Source organism: Gobio gobio (genome assembly GCF_949357685.1).
Source record: "Gobio gobio genome assembly, chromosome: 8".
Lineage (NCBI taxonomy): Eukaryota > Metazoa > Chordata > Actinopteri > Cypriniformes > Gobionidae > Gobio > Gobio gobio.
The window spans coordinates 12,753,547-12,772,807 of record NC_137114.1 but is presented as its reverse complement, the minus strand read 5'-3'; the positions used below and the strand labels follow the sequence as shown (position 1 = coordinate 12,772,807).

General features: G+C 37.7%; 1 protein-coding gene across 1 annotated transcript in view; it reads right to left on the bottom strand.

Annotated features, from left to right (window-relative positions):
- The window catches only part of atm (ATM serine/threonine kinase), an 86,593-nt gene that overhangs the window by 44,740 nt on the left and 22,592 nt on the right, over positions 1-19,261 (bottom strand). Inside the window, exons 16-29 of the mRNA XM_079823511.1 lie at positions 16,944-17,136; positions 16,640-16,833; positions 14,724-14,806; positions 13,230-13,394; positions 11,375-11,450; positions 11,035-11,165; positions 10,826-10,940; positions 7,027-7,197; positions 6,769-6,944; positions 3,416-3,659; positions 3,142-3,260; positions 2,666-2,792; positions 2,353-2,552; positions 2,015-2,192 (exon numbers count right to left, since the gene is read on the bottom strand). Coding sequence (XP_079679637.1) covers positions 2,015-2,192; positions 2,353-2,552; positions 2,666-2,792; positions 3,142-3,260; positions 3,416-3,659; positions 6,769-6,944; positions 7,027-7,197; positions 10,826-10,940; positions 11,035-11,165; positions 11,375-11,450; positions 13,230-13,394; positions 14,724-14,806; positions 16,640-16,833; positions 16,944-17,136 — 2,172 coding nt within the window. The remainder of the gene's footprint in view (positions 1-2,014; positions 2,193-2,352; positions 2,553-2,665; positions 2,793-3,141; positions 3,261-3,415; positions 3,660-6,768; positions 6,945-7,026; positions 7,198-10,825; positions 10,941-11,034; positions 11,166-11,374; positions 11,451-13,229; positions 13,395-14,723; positions 14,807-16,639; positions 16,834-16,943; positions 17,137-19,261) is intronic.

Here is a 19,261-nt window from a genome sequence, read left to right as displayed (position 1 = left end):
AGTTGAAATGTCTGCCACTTTTGTTCTGACCAACTGAGAAAAAAAGCATTATATTTTATTCTAAGGAACATAAATTAATGTTCCTTAGAACTGGTTCTCTTTGAAATAATAGTTTTTTTTTCTGTAGCCACTCTGCAGTCTGAAGTCTTTTGTTTTTGACTACGGGTGAATCTCCAGTTGATGATTGTCATTTGGATCTTTCTGGATTACAACCCGCCATCAAAATGATACATTTAGTTATTCCAGCTGTTGTGAGAAAAGGCTATAAATGATCCGCCACCTGCAGCATCCTCACATGCGATCGCCTACTAGACGGACTCCGTTATGTATACAGACGTGACTTAATGAGGCAAAGACGAATGTCGGCAAGCTTGTATTTCCCGCAAAAACCTACTAGTCCCACTCAAATTAAAACACATTATTACAAGTTTAGAGTTGTGAATCGGATTAAGGTAAGGAACATTGAATCACTGAACATTGGCTGGTTATGTACTTGCTCAAAATTTGATTTGGAAAGTTGTTTTTTTCATTGTGTTTGTTTGATTATATTCTTGAACTACATTATTTTAGCTCTTGCATTGAACGTTTCTTGGCTAGAATGTAGGGTAATAGGTTTGCTGTAATGACCAAGTTTTCTGTTCAAAAATATATATTTTTTAAATTTACAGATACTAGGAGATCCATAGATTAAGATAAGTAACTAAAATAATAATTACATTTCAGAATTCCAGAAGTTTTAAAAACGGAATGGGTTTTTTTCAGACATAACTTAAGCTTATTTTATTTATAAAGCAGCACTAGGTAACTTTTCAACCTTTATAATATATTTTCAAGACTCTTGTGATGATACATCGACTTAGGTTGAATGACACGTCTGCCATAGCCTGACGGGGTCTGTATCGTTTTTAATCGTACTTTTAAACTTCGGGTTTCGGGTAGTAACCCGAGAACAAAAAGAACTACAAAATTCGACTGCTTTACAGCATATACGTCACTTCCACCACCACCCCCACTTCCTTAAATTCAGACGTGCGAGCCCAACTATCATTTGTTTGCCGAATGTTATAGTCATGGCCGAAGCAGCACAGAAAAATAAGAAAGCAAAGGTTTTGTCGGAGGAAAGCAAAAAGACGAAACGAGAAAGTGATCGGATTAAAGGCAGGACGAGGATCAACATTGGCCAGCGTTTGCTCGTTGGCGTGAGCTGAAGGAGGAGGGGCTACATTCTTGCAAGTAAATACATAAGACGTACAAAATCATATTTTAGGATACCTAACATGTCTGTGATATTGGTTTATTTGTCTTGCCTCAAGCTATAATGCAAATCGATTTTTCAAATTTGCAGATTGATCTATGGTAGCTTGATATTATAATATTGACGATATATGGTTATTACCCACCACTCAAACATTGAATTGAAGGATCATATAGATTCTGTAAAACGGGAACCAATAGACTAGGCTACTATAATGACGCTGGCTTGTAAACGTGAGCATCGCGATCATTTGACGTTTGAAAAAAAATAAAACCCATGAAATTATATTATATGATATGCTGAAACATATGCCACTGTACCTGGGATGAAGACATTTCACACGCGACGCAAGCAGAACACCTGCATGTGAACTCCATAGACAGGTGAACTCCTGCAGTGTTCAGGGCTATCACGCCGCATTCACACGGGCCGAGAAGCATTGACGCCGACGCCCCGTGTGAATTTGGCGTCATGGTTGTCATGTCAACAAATGCACGTGCGATGCATCCCCTGATGAAGGATGACAGAGTTTACGACAGTAGTAGAGGACAATACTGTTTCCCAACTGTAGGGGGACCCCGAGAGCAAAAACTACCTAGTGCTGCTTTAAACTTGTTTGTCTTATTTCGAAACATTTTAAGTCATTTGAGGCCCCTTGAACGTTTGCTGAGGCCCCCTAGTCGAGAACCTCTGCACTTGATTGTGACCGTAGAAGTTAACAGTTCATGTTCATGCACTCATTCATGCTGTCTCTCTCACCTGCTGAGATATGGCTGACTGTTCGGTGACCTGTGCTGTGAGAGTACCCACAATGACCTGCAGGTGGCTCTCTAGGGCATCATCACAGTATTCCACAGCCGTATGACAGACCAGCGACAGCAGATCGCAGCACAGGGACAGACTGCGAGTGGACACCTCATCCTGTTGTTGACATGATCTGCAGCAGAAAACAAGTGCTCAGTAATTTGCAGCACCTCAACCTGTCTCCCACTCATGATTATTCATCTGGCTGATATTTTTTTTGTAAATATCAAAAAACAGCCCTAATGCAGGGCCATGAACCCTAAAACAGCCCTAATGTGTGTGTGTGAGCAGACCTGCTGTTGATGTGGTGAATAAGTGTATAGATGATGTCACGCAACACAAATGCCCAGGCTCCGCCCAGCCCGTCCTTCACCTCCCTGAGCAGCAGGCTGACAAATAGATGGTACATCATCAGTATGCGGTGCCTCTCATAGGCGTTGGTGGTCTCGGCAGCCTTCTGACAGATTGCTATGAGAATCCTCTGAATGGACATCTGAAACGAACAGAACAAACACAGACAGGCACCAATGCACTTGTTGACTTCCTGCACATTCATACAGTATCTCAGAGGAAATGTGAATATGCAAGTTTGAGTGGGAGGCTCACGGGAGTCTTAGACAGGATGGCGACTAGAGACTTGTGGTTGGCACTGTGGCATTTGCTCAGGTAATCCAGCGTGGCTTTGATCACATATGAGCTGAAGAATGGCGGGTTTGGAGCAGGATCCAACTCTCTAATTACAAAAATACAACATGATTATAAAATTTCTCATGATTCAAATAGGGTAGCCATAAATTCCAAGTGGAAATATCAGTGAATTTCTCAATGCTGGATGAGCATTGGAGCGCATACGTTTTTTATGTGCATCTTGCCATTTCCATTCAGCGTTTTTTCGCATAAAAATAGGTGGATGGAAACATAGCTATTTTCAATAAGAGAAAAAGTTCTCAAAGTTACAGTATGTTTTCATACTGTTTCACTCTATTTTATCTCTTTTATCTCAAATAAACACTGAAAATTGATTCCTTATGTTATAATCCTTTCAATGATCTGTAAGGTGTCATGATAAGAAATCAATATACCCAGTAAATTTCTGTAGGTCTCCACTATCCGCTGCCGCTCCTCCTGCTGTCTCGTGCAGTGTCATTAGCAGCTCCACCACAATGTCAGCCAGGTTGTTGCAAATCAAACTGTCAATTTGCTAAAGGAAAAAAAAAACTGTATATAAATAATTCTTGAGCTGTGTACCAATTTTACCAATTGTGTACCAGCTGCATCTACCGAAGCCGGTCTAAGTGTAGATCAGTAATATACTAAAGATCAGCTGAAATAATTGGAACACAACTGTATCCTCACCTGTTTTCCCAGGAAGTTGCTGTTCTTCAGTATGTCATACACCCTGTGAGCTTTCTCTCGCTGCTGGGCCACATGGGTGTCTTGCCCGGCGAGGGCGAAGTGAGGCAGGATGTTCACCATGATCTTGGGGAAGCAGTTAGCCAGCAGCTGCTTCCAGTCCTGAGCCAAGTGATCCCCAATGGATTTCACCTCCTCAAAGTCATTCAGGAAGACCAGGTGCGGGATCAGAACATGGTAGGATGACCTAAAATGTATAATACATAGTTACAGTATAATCAGAGTACAACTAGGATGTAAAACTTCTCACATGTTCCGATAATGAGAATTTTCTACTATTATGTACTATTTTTGCAATGAAAAATTGAAAATGACAATGAATTGATTAATTGACCATATGCACGGTTACTTCCTGGTTTTCGATAACACATCTCGGGCATTTCCGGTGAACTGTTAGCTGTCATTCTATAATTTCGCTTTTGAATAATTATTAAACATTATAAAATCACTAGGTTTAAAAATACATTTTGTCAAGGTTTAGCGCGTTTTTGTAGTGAAGAATGCTGTAGGAAAAGTCCCAAAGTCTCATGAAAATGATTTCGGCACACTTGTGAAAACATTTTGTTCAATGAATCTATCTGAAGTGCACAATAAATCTTTAATTTACAGTGTTGATGCTTACCTCACTAAATTTGAGTGCCAAAATATGCACGGGGACAGCACATTATTTGTAACGGAGCCATCCATAATCGCAGTAAGATTTGCACTTAATTGTCAACTTTAATGTCAGTTTTAATGTGTTAATTTTACAACCCCAAATCAGAAAAAGTTGGGACAGTATGGAAAACGCAAATAAATAAAAAAAGAAGTGATTTCTAAATTTACTTTGACTTGTATTTCATTGCAGACAATATGAACACACAATATTTCATGTTTTGTCTGGTCAACTTCATGTCATTTGTAAATATGCATCCTTTCCTGTCATCCAGACCTGCAACACATTTAAAAAAAAAGTTGGGACAGTAAAGCATTTACCACTTTGTAATGTTGCCATTCCTTTTCACAACACTTAAAAGACGTTTAGGGACTGAAGACACCAAGTGATGAAGTGTTTCAGGTGTAATTTTGTCCCATTCTTCCTGCAAACAAGTCTTAAGGTGGGCAACAGTACAGGTTCTTCGTTGTCGCATTTTGTGCTTCAACATTCTCTATTGGAGACAGGTCGGGACTGCAGGCAGGCCAGTCAAGTACCCGTACCCTCTTCCTCAGCAGCCAGGACTTTGTAATGTGTGCAGAATGTGGTTTTGCATTGTCTTGTTGAAATATGCATGGACGTCCCTGGAAAAGATGTCTTCTTGAAGGCAGCATATTATGCTCCAAAATCTCTATGTGCTTTTCAGCATTAATGGTGCCTTCACAGAAGTGCAAGTTACCTTTGCCAAGGGCACTGACACAACCCCATACCATGACAGACCCTGGCTTTTGGACTTGTTGCTGGTAACAGTCTGGATGATCCTTTTCTTCTTTGGTCCGGAGCACACGGCGTCCATTCCTCCCAAAAAATACCTGAAATACTGATTCATCTGACCACAGTACACGTTTCCACTGTGTGATGGTCCATCCCAGATGCCTCAGAGCCCAGAGAAGTCGACGGCGCTTCTGGACACTGTTAACATGGGGCTTCCTTTTGGCACAGTACAGTTTTAACTGGCATTTGTGGATGTAACGACGTATTGTGGTACTTGACAAAGGTTTGCCAAAGTAGTCCTGAGCCCATGTGGTGATATCGCTTATAGATGAATGACGATTCTTGATGCAGTGCCGCCTGAGGGATCGGAGATCACGGTTGTTCAGCTTAGGCTTGCGCCCTTGTCCTTTACGCACTGAAATTCCTCCAGATTCCTTGAATCTTTTAATTATGTTATGCACTGTTGAATGTGAAATATCCAAATCTCTTCCTATCTTTCTTTGAGGAACATTGTTTTTAAACATTTCAATAATTTTCTCATGTATTTGTTGGCAAACTGGCGATCCTCGGCCCATCTTTGCTCCTAAAGCATTAGACCTTTCTTGGATGCTGCTTTTGTACCAAATCATAATTACAATCACCTGTTGACATCACCTGTTTCAAATCACATCATTATTTAACCATTTTACCTCATTACTAGCCCTAAATTGCTCCTGTCCCAACTTTTTTTGAAATGTGTTGCAGGTCTGAATGTCAGGAAAGGATGCATATTTACAAATGACATGAAGTTGACCAGACAAAACATGAAATATTTTGTGTTCATATTGTCTGCAATGAAATACAAGTCAAAGTAAATTTAGAAATCACTTCTTTTTTTTTTTTGCGTTTTCCATACTGTTCCAACTTTTTCTGATTTGGGGTTGTAGTAAACAATGAACAAACTTTCGGCTTTCAAATTCTGTCTATTTTATCACGAAATGCAAGCAATAAATGTTGTTTTAGCGAACTTTAATGTGGTCTGACAGATCGCTCAATCAGCATTTTGAACTTGGAGAGAGCTTGCATAAAACAGCTTAAGAACAATCATGTCATGTAACGTCAGATTTACCTCAGAAAAGCCATTCAATGCTCATAAAATCGTTAGTCAGCTAGAAAAATAACTATAGAAAGGGGCACTTTGCTAAATATATGCACTATATCACATAATCCTTATATTTTTTTAACCTGTTGTCTACATGAGAAAGAATGGAAGGAGCTAAAAAATGAAATTCAACATTGCCCACATAATTGCATGTGAAGAGCTGTCTTTCACCAAACTTACCTCTCAGACATTACTAATGAAGAAAAATAGATTGGGTGTGCAGGACATACGACAATGTTTATAGGATGCATTAGGAGGAGGCCAAACGATACTCATTGGCCAAGTGATGCTGACATCACTTCAGATTCTGTGTAAAGAACAATTCTTTGTGACCATGTAGCCAAAAGCAATTCAGCTCCTACTTTAAGTGAAACTTAGTTCCCAGGACATCCACAAGATGGATGAAAATGCAATGAAAATGAAAAGGAGGGCAGACATGACAAAACAAGTCAATTAAAACACATTTAATCTTTTGTGGCACTTTTTTCCCGTTATGCCTGATTGGTGTATATCGCAGAACAACAAAATATTGCAATGTCATTTTTTTTAAATATAGTGCAGCCTATATTATTGCGGAAGTTCTTAAGAACGTTCGGTGCATATGGTCAATTGCCATGAAAAAGTCTTAAAATAGGCTTCTTATGCCATATATGCAAAACATGAATTATTTTGATTTGGGCTGAAATATAACCAGCATGTTTTTGTGAGATTCAGCCTAGTAAACGAGAAGATGACAGGAGCACATACCTGTAAAACTCTTCCAGACTGCAGTAGCCCAGCAGTGTGTAGGGGAAGGACTGCAGCGTGTACCTCGAATCGGACTGTTTTTGGTTCAGCCACTCAGCCACCAGGTAATATAGGTGTGAATTAATTAAACTCTTAGAGTCCCTGTACCCAAGCGACCGGGACACACCTCTGAGCACCTGCGGGCACCACAGAAAAACATTTTAATGGAGTATACAAATTAACATTTGGACAGAGTTGAATATCTTTACATTTCCTTACCTTTTTGATGAGCTGTTCATCAATGCTGTTCTCCTTGTAGGACTGAAAGAGTGCAAACAGGGCTTGCTTCTCACACACAGGGCTGCAGGACATCACCATGGAGACGCTTTTCAGCAAGGTTGCCCGTCGATTAAAGGTCTCGTCGGGCAAGTCTTCTGAAGGACAGGTCTTCTGTAGAACAACAGCATTAAAGCATTAGAGGTCTATTTTTAGTATGGCAAACCAAGTCAATACCAAATCTAAACTAAACTAAACTAAACTAAACTAGTTTAAAAAATCATTAGGTGTTTTTTTCTACTTGTTTACTTAAATCTTGTTGTATTGCTTTTTTGCTCTACTGTTTGTAATTTGTGCTCTTTATTTTATAGCTGAATATTTATAATATCTAAAGTTAATTGATTTAACTTCTTTATGCATCAAAATCCAGCGATGCAATGGTCAAGAGTTATTAAAACAATTTCATAGCACATTAATTCACAAAACATTTACATTTAATTAAAAATTGTATTTCTGATGAAAAATAAAATACTAAAATAGGAGTCTAGTTATAATTAAGTTTCTTTTTAATTTCTGGTAAACTGGTGTAATTTATCTTGTGCATTTACATGTCAACAACATGCTGATAAATGTCAAAATAAATCTTATTATAAATACCCATTGTAAGGCTTTACAAACAAATCAATATAATGCCAACACTGGGTTTTCATTTTTCTCAGAAAATTCTCAAAGAAAACTGCACATAAGAAGCTTACACAACACTGACAAAAGAATGGACAATGAACCAGAGTAACTCAAAATTGGGGTAACACTATTTAGTGTAAGCCATTCACTATATCCTATACACTCACCTAAAGGATTATTAGGAACACCTGTTCAATTTCACATTAATGCAATTATCTAATCAACCAATCACATGGCAGTTGCTTCAATGCATTTAGGGGTGTGGTCCTGGTCAAGACAATCTCCTGAACTCCAAACTGAATGTCAGAATGGGAAAGAAAGGTGATTTAAGCAATTTTGAGCGTGGCATGGTTGTTGGTGTCAGACGGGCCGGTCTGAGTATTTCACAATCTGCTCAGTTACTGGGATTTTCACGCACAACCATTTCTAGGGTTTACAAAGAATGGTGTGAAAAGGGAAAAACATCCAGTATGTGGCAGTCCTGTGGGCGAAAATGCCTTGTTGATGCTAGAGGTCAGAGGAGAATGGGCCGACTGATTCAAGCGGATAGAAGAGCAACTTTGACTGAAATAACCACTCGAGGTATGCAGCAAAGCATTTGTGAAGCCACAACACGCAAAACCTTGAGGTGGATGGGCTACAACAGCAGAAGACCCCACCGGGTACCACTCATCTCCACTACAAATAGGAAAAAGAGGCTACAATTTGCACAAGCTCACCAAAATTGGACAGTTGAAGACTGGAAAAATGTTGCCTGGTCTGATGAGTCTCGATTTCTGTTGAGACATTCAGATGGTAGTCTTTGAATTTGGCGTAAACAGAATGAGAACATGGATCCATCATGCCTTGTTACCACTGTGCAGGCTGGTGGTGGTGGTGTAATGGTGTGGGGGATGTTTTCTTGGCACACTTTAGGCCCCTTAGTGCCAATTGGGCATCGTTTAAATGGCACGGCCTACCTGAGCATTGTTTCTGACCATGTCCATCCCTTTATGACCACCATGTCCCCATCCTCTGATGGCTACTTCCAGCAGGATAATGCACCGTCACAAAGCTCGAATCATTTCAAATTGGTTTCTTGAACATGACAATGAGTTCACTGTACTAAAATGGCCCCCAGTCACCAGATCTCAACCCAATAGAGCATCTTTGGGATGTGGTGGAACAGGAGCTTTGTGCCGTGGATGTGCATCCCACAAATCTCCATCAACTGCAAGATGCTCTCCTATCAATTTGGGCCAACATTTCTAAAGAATGCTTTCAGCACCTTGTTGAATCAATGCCATGTAGAATTAAGGCAGTTCTGAAGGCGAAAGGGGGTCAAACACAGTATTAGTATGGTGTAATCCTTTAGGTGAGTGTATGTCAGCATAAAAAGGACCTTTTCAAAAATACCGGTAAATTGGTTCTGGCAATTTACCAATAAGGGAAGTTGTACCAGTAAACTACCAGTATGATGCGCTGTGTGAATACAGAATGAAGATTACCAGTCTGAGCATGTGCAAAGTCAGAACGTGCTGATGTAAGAAGTCTGCTTTGGGCCAATCATAAAGTTCTTATGGAGATGATGTGATTCCTACACGCTGTTTACAGTAAGCTTTTTAAATGTTTTTTTGACGTAAATATGCACTAGATGATCATCTTTTACCGTTGCGCCATGTCTCGCAGCTTCTTTAACGTGTCACACTAAAGTGTGCCGCACAAGTCCTGAAAAGTGAAGCCAAAGCATTTAAATCGCCCCCAGGTGGTTGGTCCAAGTATAGGTCATAAGACATGCCCTCTCCATGTAACGTAATGGGACGTGAAACAAACTAATCAAATTACACTTCAAATAAAAAAAAATTCAAAGATGGATTCTATCATTTTAGGTAGTTTTTAATCACGCTGATGTTAAAGTTAAAGTGTTCGTTTTATTAAATAAGTTTTAGTTAGCGATTGACGGCTTCTCTGAGCGAAGTAGTCGCTGAGGCACCAACAGACCTTTTGCAGGGTTTTCGTGAGGAGATTGAAGCTTTAACATTAATTTCTACATTTCCATAACTAATATTCCACACCGACATAGTGAGTTGTTCTGCAGTAAAATGTACTAACCGATTCTGTGGGAATGTGGGCGGGTCCTTGACAGCGAGGCTCCACTTTACGCTCAATACTCAGATTTCAGCGCCACTTCAACAATGGAAGAACGTGAAGGTGTGTCGTCCATCTTTTTTTACAGTCTATGGTCGCACTCAAGACCCAGCCTTCTTTTCCATTCAACAGTGAGCGGCTCTGAAGTTGGATACTCTTATCGGGTCTCATGTTTTTTATGAGCAAAAACGTGTTCTGTTGGATCATCCACTTATGCCTGTCACTCAGACTAGAGGTCTACACGGGTCCAAAAATTCGATTCCAAAACCCGGACCTGTCTATTATTTCAAAAGCTGGACCCGGACCCATGTAGATCCGAGAAATGCCAAAAATGTAGTACCCGGAACCCACCTGGACCCGTCTATTATTTAATAGCTGTAACCGAACCCGGCGGGAAGACACAGACCCAACTGGACCCGATCGTCTCATATTCCACAATAAACTGCTATTAACAAGTCAATAAACAAGTTGTGAAAAAATATAACTATATGACTTTGTCTCAGCCTACCTAAAGCCGTCGTCTCCCTTTCTTGTAACGTACCTGATTGTGATGCATTACAATCCTTGCCAAGAAAAAAAGTTCTATCCAAGTTATTCCTCTCTTGTTATTCCAAACACCTGTGATTGAAATTTTTCTCGGGTGCTCCGTGTAGACCTCTAACTCAGACCTCAAAAATGTTTGTCAAATTAATCAGATAGTGAAACTAAAGTGCTTCTCAAGTGGGCGAATGAAGGCAACGGAGAGCATTTAAAGATAATTTCCGATGACTGACCTCGCAGAATTTACTGTTATTTTGCTGCTGATGTGTGAACGGTCTCTTAGCGATAAAAAGCCAGAACGCCATTGCTTATGTGAACAGTATATCTGTGTATTTACCAGTAAAGTCATTCTGGTAATTTATCGGGATTGCTGTGTGAAAAGGGCTAGTGTAAGACTGCATTTAAACACACTATTTGCTTAGACATTCAAATGAAAGTAAAAGACTTATACCTGCCCCCTCATTCCTTCCTGAGCCTTGAGGTAAATGTTCTCAAAGGCCGTCTGCTGATTCTTCAGAGGCAGCATTATCTTCCCACCGCCATTCAGTCCATTTTTAAGAAACAAGCTGGAATTTAAAAGTTCATGTGAATAATGGAAGATCAGTTTCAGTTGAACAGGTTATATTAGCGTTTACTTCAGTGGAAAGCAGCTCCGCCCACCTCTCCACAGACAGTGCCGCCAACATGCACACATGGTGATGGGGATCTGCTAAATGAGACGAGAGAAACACAGACACTGGGAGCTCCTCCTCCCTCAGCGTCAGCACCGCCCACTTACAGCAAGGGTCCACCTTGTAAAAAAATGTTTTAACAGGTAAAGCAGCAAGTACACATTCTAGATATGAAAACCTCTCTTGAAAACAGCTGTTTAGACTTGAAAGCTGAAAGATGATGTAACTGACCGCTATTATATAACATAATACTATTTAAAATAGTATATTTACCATTTATTATTTCTTTTTTACTATCATACTGGAATACACAATTATACTGTACTCACCTCCAGCAAAGCAAGTAAACACTGCCTTAGTGCCACTCTCACAGCTGAAGTACATTTGCCAGATTTCCCTAAGATGCTGTACAAAGAGAGTGAATTTTACCTTAAGAAGTTCTTGAAGAATCTCTTTAAATTGTATCTTAACTTACATGTCTTTTTTTCTTTTTAACAAAACAAGTCGTTTTTTTATAATCAAGTCATTATCAATATAAATTACCATTATATAGCGAAGTAACTGTATTAAAGTAAAACAATCTCTAAAACATTTTAAATATTACCATGATATTTCTGTATTTTAAAATGTTTTAGAGATTGTTTTACTTTAATATATACCATGGTAGTAAGTGGCCGTTTACACTACACCGTTTTCAACTAAAATGCAAAAATTCAACTGCGTTTTTGCCATTCATTTACACAACAACAGCGTTTGGGGGCCTGAAAATGCAAACTTTTAAAAACGGGTTTCAAACAAAATGCAGGTTTTTGAAAACTATACAGTTATCGTCTCTGTGTAAATTACAAATACACAAATTTAGAAAAAAGGATAACGTCATGCACATGCGTATTACGTGTTCAGTCAATAGGCACTTAATATTTCTTTACACAGTGATATCACCAACTACTGGTCTGGCAGCATAATAAATACAGCGTTTTTAGTCTTTTCGTGGATCCACGTGAACAAGGATTGGTTTACATTGTCGTCAGCACATGAAAAACGCATGGGTAAAATTTTCCCTTTTTAGTACACTGCTGTCATGTAAACATGCCCTAAGGCCATGTGTCCACCAAAAAAAAAATTCCTAAGGCCAGCCTATTTTTTCAATCTGCGAAATCAGATATTAGTAACACTTCCTCATATTCTGTATCAACTGAAAAAACGCTGCGTTCAAGCGTCCACAACCAGGTGTTTTTCAGCTGGCTAAAACGCTTTGGTGGACACACAGACTAAATGATTACCATATTCAAGCATCATGATATTACAGACTTGCTCAAAGGTAAGTAGGAAACTAAAATACCATATACCATAGTACTACCACGGTACATTTTTGTTAGAGTATTTTATTACTGATTTAACTGCACTGATACTATCGGATGAGAACAAAACTTGAACTGAATTGAGCTGCATAAAAACACTTTTTTCGTCAATAGAGCTGCTTATAGCTGAATTTAACTTGTTTCATAACGAATTAACTTTACACAGTTATTCAACTGAATTGAATTGAGCTGAATAATGACACTATTATCTTGCTACAGCTGCTTTACAGCAGAATTTGAACTTGTCTCATATTTGATGAAGTTTGCACCACTAGCTGTTTCCATCCATCTATTTGTATGCACATTTTGGAATATTGCATAAAACATTTGCATACAAAACACTCAATGCGTTCTGAAATGCCTGAGCCAAAGTCCCCTCCCAGAAGCGTCTCACACTATTGCGTTCCCAAACACCAACATCCAAACACAAGAGAACGTGAGAATGTTTATTGCGGTTCGTCTACCGCTCTGAGACGCAAGTCATTTATGATCGAGGAAAAAGAGCCACAGTGGCTATAGCAGCTTCCATTTTTATTAGTTATTTTGCAGCAATTTCCCAGGAAGTGATGATTTTTTTCTCCTGAACACATGGGATGCTTTATTCACAAAAGTTGTATGCATTATTTAAATAATGCGCACAAGTTAAATTTGCAACTCTGAATAGAAACATAGAGACTGATTCTGTTACTTTCCTGTGTATTATTGTGAAACTGTTTTGAAACAATTTCTTTTGTATAGCACACTATAAATGAAAAGTTGACTTGAGTGTTCTAAAGGGAATAATTTGGTTCAATTGAGGTCTCAGACACAGTTTTCTGCTCACCAGAATCCTGACATGACTTGGAGCAGAGCTCCTTTGATATGTGCCATCTCATCTTCCTGCTCGCTCACAGGTGGAGTGCGGCCCAGACAGCGGATGGATGGCAGAAGAGAGCACAGGACGGCAGCACATACCTCCTGGTCTTGCCGATATAGAGAACAAACATCTCTGTATGGAAAAAACCCAAAATGAATTAGAAAAAAAAATTGTCATTGGAATACGCTAAAGTTTTCCAGACATATATACTGCTACAAAAGATTTTGGTATAACTTTACAATAAGGTCTAATTAGTTAACATTAGTGTTAATGTATTAAAGGTCCCATGGCATGAAAATTTCATTTTATGAGGTTTTTTAACATTAATATGAGTTCCCCTAGCCTGAATATGGTCCCCAAGTGGCTAGAAATGTTGATGGGTGTAAACCGAGTTCTGGCTGTCTTTCTCTGCCTTTGAGAAAATGAGAGCTCAGATGAGATGATCTGGAATTTTCCTGTTATGACGTCATACCAGGAAAGGTTACCTCCCCTTCCTCTGCAACATTAACTAACACTCATTTCAAATGCAAAGATGTCAGCCAATCACAATAGTGGGCGTTTTCACTGAAGTCTCACAGCAGACACGCCCCTTGAAACAGGGCATTCAGCCAGAGGGGTAATAACAGTATAGAAAAAATGCATTTTATTTCTCAATTATGACATTTTTTAATGTAAAAATCATACTAACAATATAAGTACACCTCAGGAAACATTATAAAATAATAGAAAAATGCCATGCCATGGGACCTTTAACTAACATGAACTAACAATGAGCAATACATTTGTTAGTTAAAAATACAGACGTTCATTTATTAACTAATGCTAACAAATACAACTTGATATTAATAATGTATTAGTAAATGTTGAAAATAACATTAACTAAGATTAATAAATGCTGTATTTATCATTCTTTGTTCATGCTAACTAAAGTGGTTAACTAATGTTTACAAATTAAACCTTATTGTAAAGTGTTACCAAGATGTATATTTCAAATAAAATGTTGTTCATTGAACTTCCTATTCATCAAAGAATCATGAAAAAAAGACATTACGGTTTCCACAGCATGTTTTAAAAATGTTTTCAACATTGACAATAACAAGAACCATTAGTAATAATTGAGCACCAACCAAAACGGAGCATCAAAACAGAATATTAGAATGAGTAAAATATAAAAACATTATTTTCTAATAAATAATTGTAATATTTCACAAAATTTTATTTTTTATTTTTGATCAAATAAATGCTTAGTGAGCATAAGAAACTTATTTTTAAAAACATATAAAATTCTTAATTATTCCAGAAGGAACTATTCCAGGTCCTATCGTTAGCTTCAATTTTACATTATCAAATACACTTTAGAAGAATTGAGCTATTAGTTGTTCGATCATTTATCAAAATTAACTTGAATGCACCGAATAGAAGATATTGAACAGAATATGAGGGAAATGGAGGTATCCTTACGCCAGAGGTCTGAGAAGAGTATCAAATTCTTCCGGATCCAGAGATGTGACTTCAGCAGGAAGTTTCTTCAGCAGGGAAAGATACTGCACAAGTAACGGATGATAAAAGCGTTAGATGCAAGATGTCCTAGTATAAGATGTGGACCACATTTCATGCCAATAGTCAAGAGTCTGTCTACGTGTAATCTCAGCCTCAGACATCATGCCCATGGACCGTTGGCTGAACGTCTGATGCTTAAAGGAACACTCCACTTTTTTTGAAAATAGGCTCATTTTACAAGTCCCCTAGAGTTAAATAGTTGAGTTTTACCGTTTTTGAATCCATTCAGCCGATCTTTGTATCTGGCGGTAGCACTTTTAGCATAGCTTAGCATACATCATTGATTCTGATCAGTCCATTAGCATCTCATTCAAAAAATGACCAAAGACACTTTCAATATTTTTCCTATTTAAAACTTACAGTTACATCGTGTGCTAAGACCAACTGAAAATGAAAAGTTGCGATTTTCTACACCTATTTGGCTAGGAACTACTTTCTCATTCCTGCGTAATAGTCGCGGATCTTCGCGGCCGTCCCATGGCTGCAGCAGCGCAATGATTGGTTGGTATTCTGTGAAACACGGTGGTAGTTACACCTTCGACTTACTATCACAGCCCTTTACAACACACAGAACCACGGCTGATCACACAGCTAAATCCACAACACAATTTGTCGGCTGCAAGCCTGAAACTCTCTCTGCAACTACACAAACTAAGTGCCGGTCACATTGAAAGTTACCTAGCTTTCAGGCGCTGTAATATCATTGCGCTGCTGCAGCCATGGTACGGCCGCGAAGATCCGCGACTATTACGCAGGAATGCAGAAGAATTACAGCGCCTGAAAGTAGCCCAGCTAGGTAACTTTCAATGTGACCGGCACTAAGTTTGTGTAGTTGCAGAGAGAGTTTCAGGCTTGCAGCCGACAAATTGTGTTGTGGATTTAGCTGTGTGATTAGCCGTGGTTCTGTGTGTTGTAAAGGGCTGTGATAGTAAGTCGAAGGTGTAACTACCACCATGTTTCACAGAATACCAACGACTCATTGCGCCGCTGCAGCCATGGTATGGCCGCGAAGATCCGCGACTATTACGCAGGAATGAGAAAGTAGTTCCCAGCCATGTGTAGAAAATCGCAACTTTTAATTTTCAGTTGGTCTTAGCACACGATGTAACTGTAGAAGAGTCAAGTTTTAAATAGGAAAAACATTGAAAGTGTCTTTGGTCATTTTTTGAATGAGATGCTAATGGACTGATCAGAATCAATGATGTATGCTAAGCTATGCTAAAAGTGCTACCGCCAGATACAAAGATCGGCTGAATGGATTCAAAAACGGTAAAACTCAACTATTTAACTCTAGGGGACTTGTAAAATGAGCCTATTTTCAAAAAAAGTGGAGTGTTCCTTTAAGGCACACAAAATGGAGACGTGCGTGTTGCGTTCTTTAACCGTCCACCTGGAAACAAATGCTGTGACGCCAAACTCCCTCATGGAAGAAGAACGCTGTCGTGTTTACAACTGTGACAATGAGCGCTTAGCAGGATCAACTAAACGCTGGATTTTCAAACTGTGTGAAGCTCACAGCAGCATGTTACAGTAAACTTAGAAAATAAACTTGAACTATAAAATCTATTAGGTGCACGCCAGTCTGTTCTCTGAGAGACATCGACTTTACATTTTCATGCCCCTAAACATGAAATGGAACAAAGCAAACTGTGATTGGTTGCTTTACATGTCGGTATCTGGGTGGTCCTTGGCCAATGAGTCTGAAGGTCAGGCCACATGAGACTACTTTCCTAGATGACCCCATGAACAATCTTTAACATAATTGTAATAAAAGTGTTTCAAGTATAAGTGTCAGTACATTCAGAAATCATAATCACCATGTGGAGGTGAAGCATCTGAGAGAAGTCTGTGAGGTCCAGTAGTTTGAGCAATTTGCGTTGTGTGTCCAGAGGTTTGAAGGAGAATCCACCGTTGAGCTCTGAGGATGCACAGAGCGACAGGAATCCAAGCACAGACAGGAAGGCCAAGTCTTGTCTAGATAAATGCTCCTCAGATAATGCACTCTTGGTCCCTTGAATCGAAAATGAAGGGGGAAAAAATCAATTATGTCATTTTAACAGCTGTGAAATACTAAATCCCATCCCAGATTATATCTTCCAGTCTTCCAGTCTCTCTGAGCACCTGTGCTGAATTTAGAATCGCCAGCTTCGTCATTGGACTGGTGAGGTCTGGAAGTGCTGTGTTGCGTCCCATCTCCATCTTCAAACAGATCAATCTCCTCCTGATTGTCCGTTTGGTTTTTGCTCATATCCATATCTTCCTCCATAGGGTCGCTCTCCATGACTGTGTGGTCCTTTTTACTTGAATTGCTCAACTGCAAATGTAAAAGGTGCACTTTAGATGAGTGTCACGATAAATAACAGAAGGCTGTAGGGGTGTGTGATTTTAGATGACGAAGCGATAAAATGTCTCCACGATCTGCCATTGAAGAAAGATCGTAGTATTGTGGTTAGGGCTGGGTTTTACATTAGATCGAGATTATACATTACATAGAGTTTGTACATTATATCAATATATATTTAGTAGTGCTGTCAGGTGATTAATTGCATCCAAAATAAAGCTTTGTGTTTATATAATATATATGTGTGTGTACTGTGTATAATTATTATGTATATATAAATATACACATAAATGTATATTTATATATAAAATGTTTATATTTATATCATATATCATTATATATATATATAAAATATATATATATATATATATATAAAATATATATATATATATATATAAAATATATATATATATATAATATATATATATATATATATATATATATATATATATATATATATATATATATATATATATATATATATATATATATATATATATATATATATATATATATATATATATATATATATATATATATATATATATATATATTAGTGCTGGGCATCGATTAAAAAAATTAACTAATTAATCACACTTTTTTCTGTAATTAATCGCGATTAATCGCAAGTTTTTAATATTTTACGTTTTTTAATATTTTGATATTGTAATAATTTCAGTTACTCTCCACATTAATGTATAAACAATTTAAAGGCAGCATATTTTAAATATGTGTTGTATTGTCATATTTTTATGAATGAAGGCCAGTATCACTGATACTAAAGTGTCTATGAAACATTAATGACGTTACATTACAGTATAACTGAAAGCTCCCAATTTCAACATTTATTAGGCTTTAAAAAAAACAACTTTTAATTTAAGTGAACTTAAAACAATCTTTACATAAACCCAAAATAATAAATGTTCTATTTACACATGGCCTTCCCTGTTATACATATACAGAAATGTAATAGTTATCTTTCTTAACTGCATAAATAATAAATGAAATATAGATGAATCATCATTAAAGCTAAAATTTTCTCTGTTCCCGTTGTTCTTTGATGAACATTAATGACATCATCATCAGTGCTACTGTCACTTTAAGAACAGCCGCGGATCTCATTTCCTCACAACTCTTTAAATTCATTTAAGACGTTATTTAACTAATTTAAGACTCCTAATATGAGAATACTCAAAATCCTCTGTGTTATTGTTTGTTCAAGAGCAAAAGAGAACTCGATGTGAGCAGGAAACTGACGCGAGTCTATCTATGCGTCGAGTGTGTGTGTGTGTCCCTTGATTAGCTGACATGAGACGCATCCACACAGACAGGACACTGACACACACACACACACAGGACACTGGCATACAGCGCGTTCGCTTGTGTCTTGTCACGCTTGGAAGCATTTACATGAATAAGAGCGTGATGATCATGTAACGCTAAGCAAAAATGGATATAAAAACGGACGCTGCGTTATTTGCGTTAAATATTTTTAATGCGTTAAGCTGAAAAAATTAATCGCCCGCGTTAACGCGTTAATTTGCCCAGCCCTAATATATATATATATATGTCAACGATTAATCGCATCCAAAATAGTTTGTGTTTACATAATATATGTGTGTGTACTCTGTTAATTATTATTTATATATAAATATACACACATTCATGTATATATTTAAGAAATATTTGCATGTATATACTGTATATAGATTTATATAATCAATAATATATATATAAATATAAATGTTTTATATATAAAAAAATATATTTTTTTCTTAAATATATACATGCTTGTGTGTGTATTTATATATAAATAATAATTAACAGAGTACACACACATATATTATGTAAACACAAACTTTTATTTTGGATGCGATTAATCGCGATTAATCTTTTGACAGCCCTAATATATATATATATGTACAGTATATACATGCAAATATTTATTAAATATATACATGTATGTGTGTTCATTTACATATCTGTGGGTAACACTTTATAATAAGTTTCAGTTATAAGTCACTTAAAAGTTATTAGTTAATGATGAACTAATCATTTACTTGACTATACATTCATAAATGATTAATAAATGATAGGC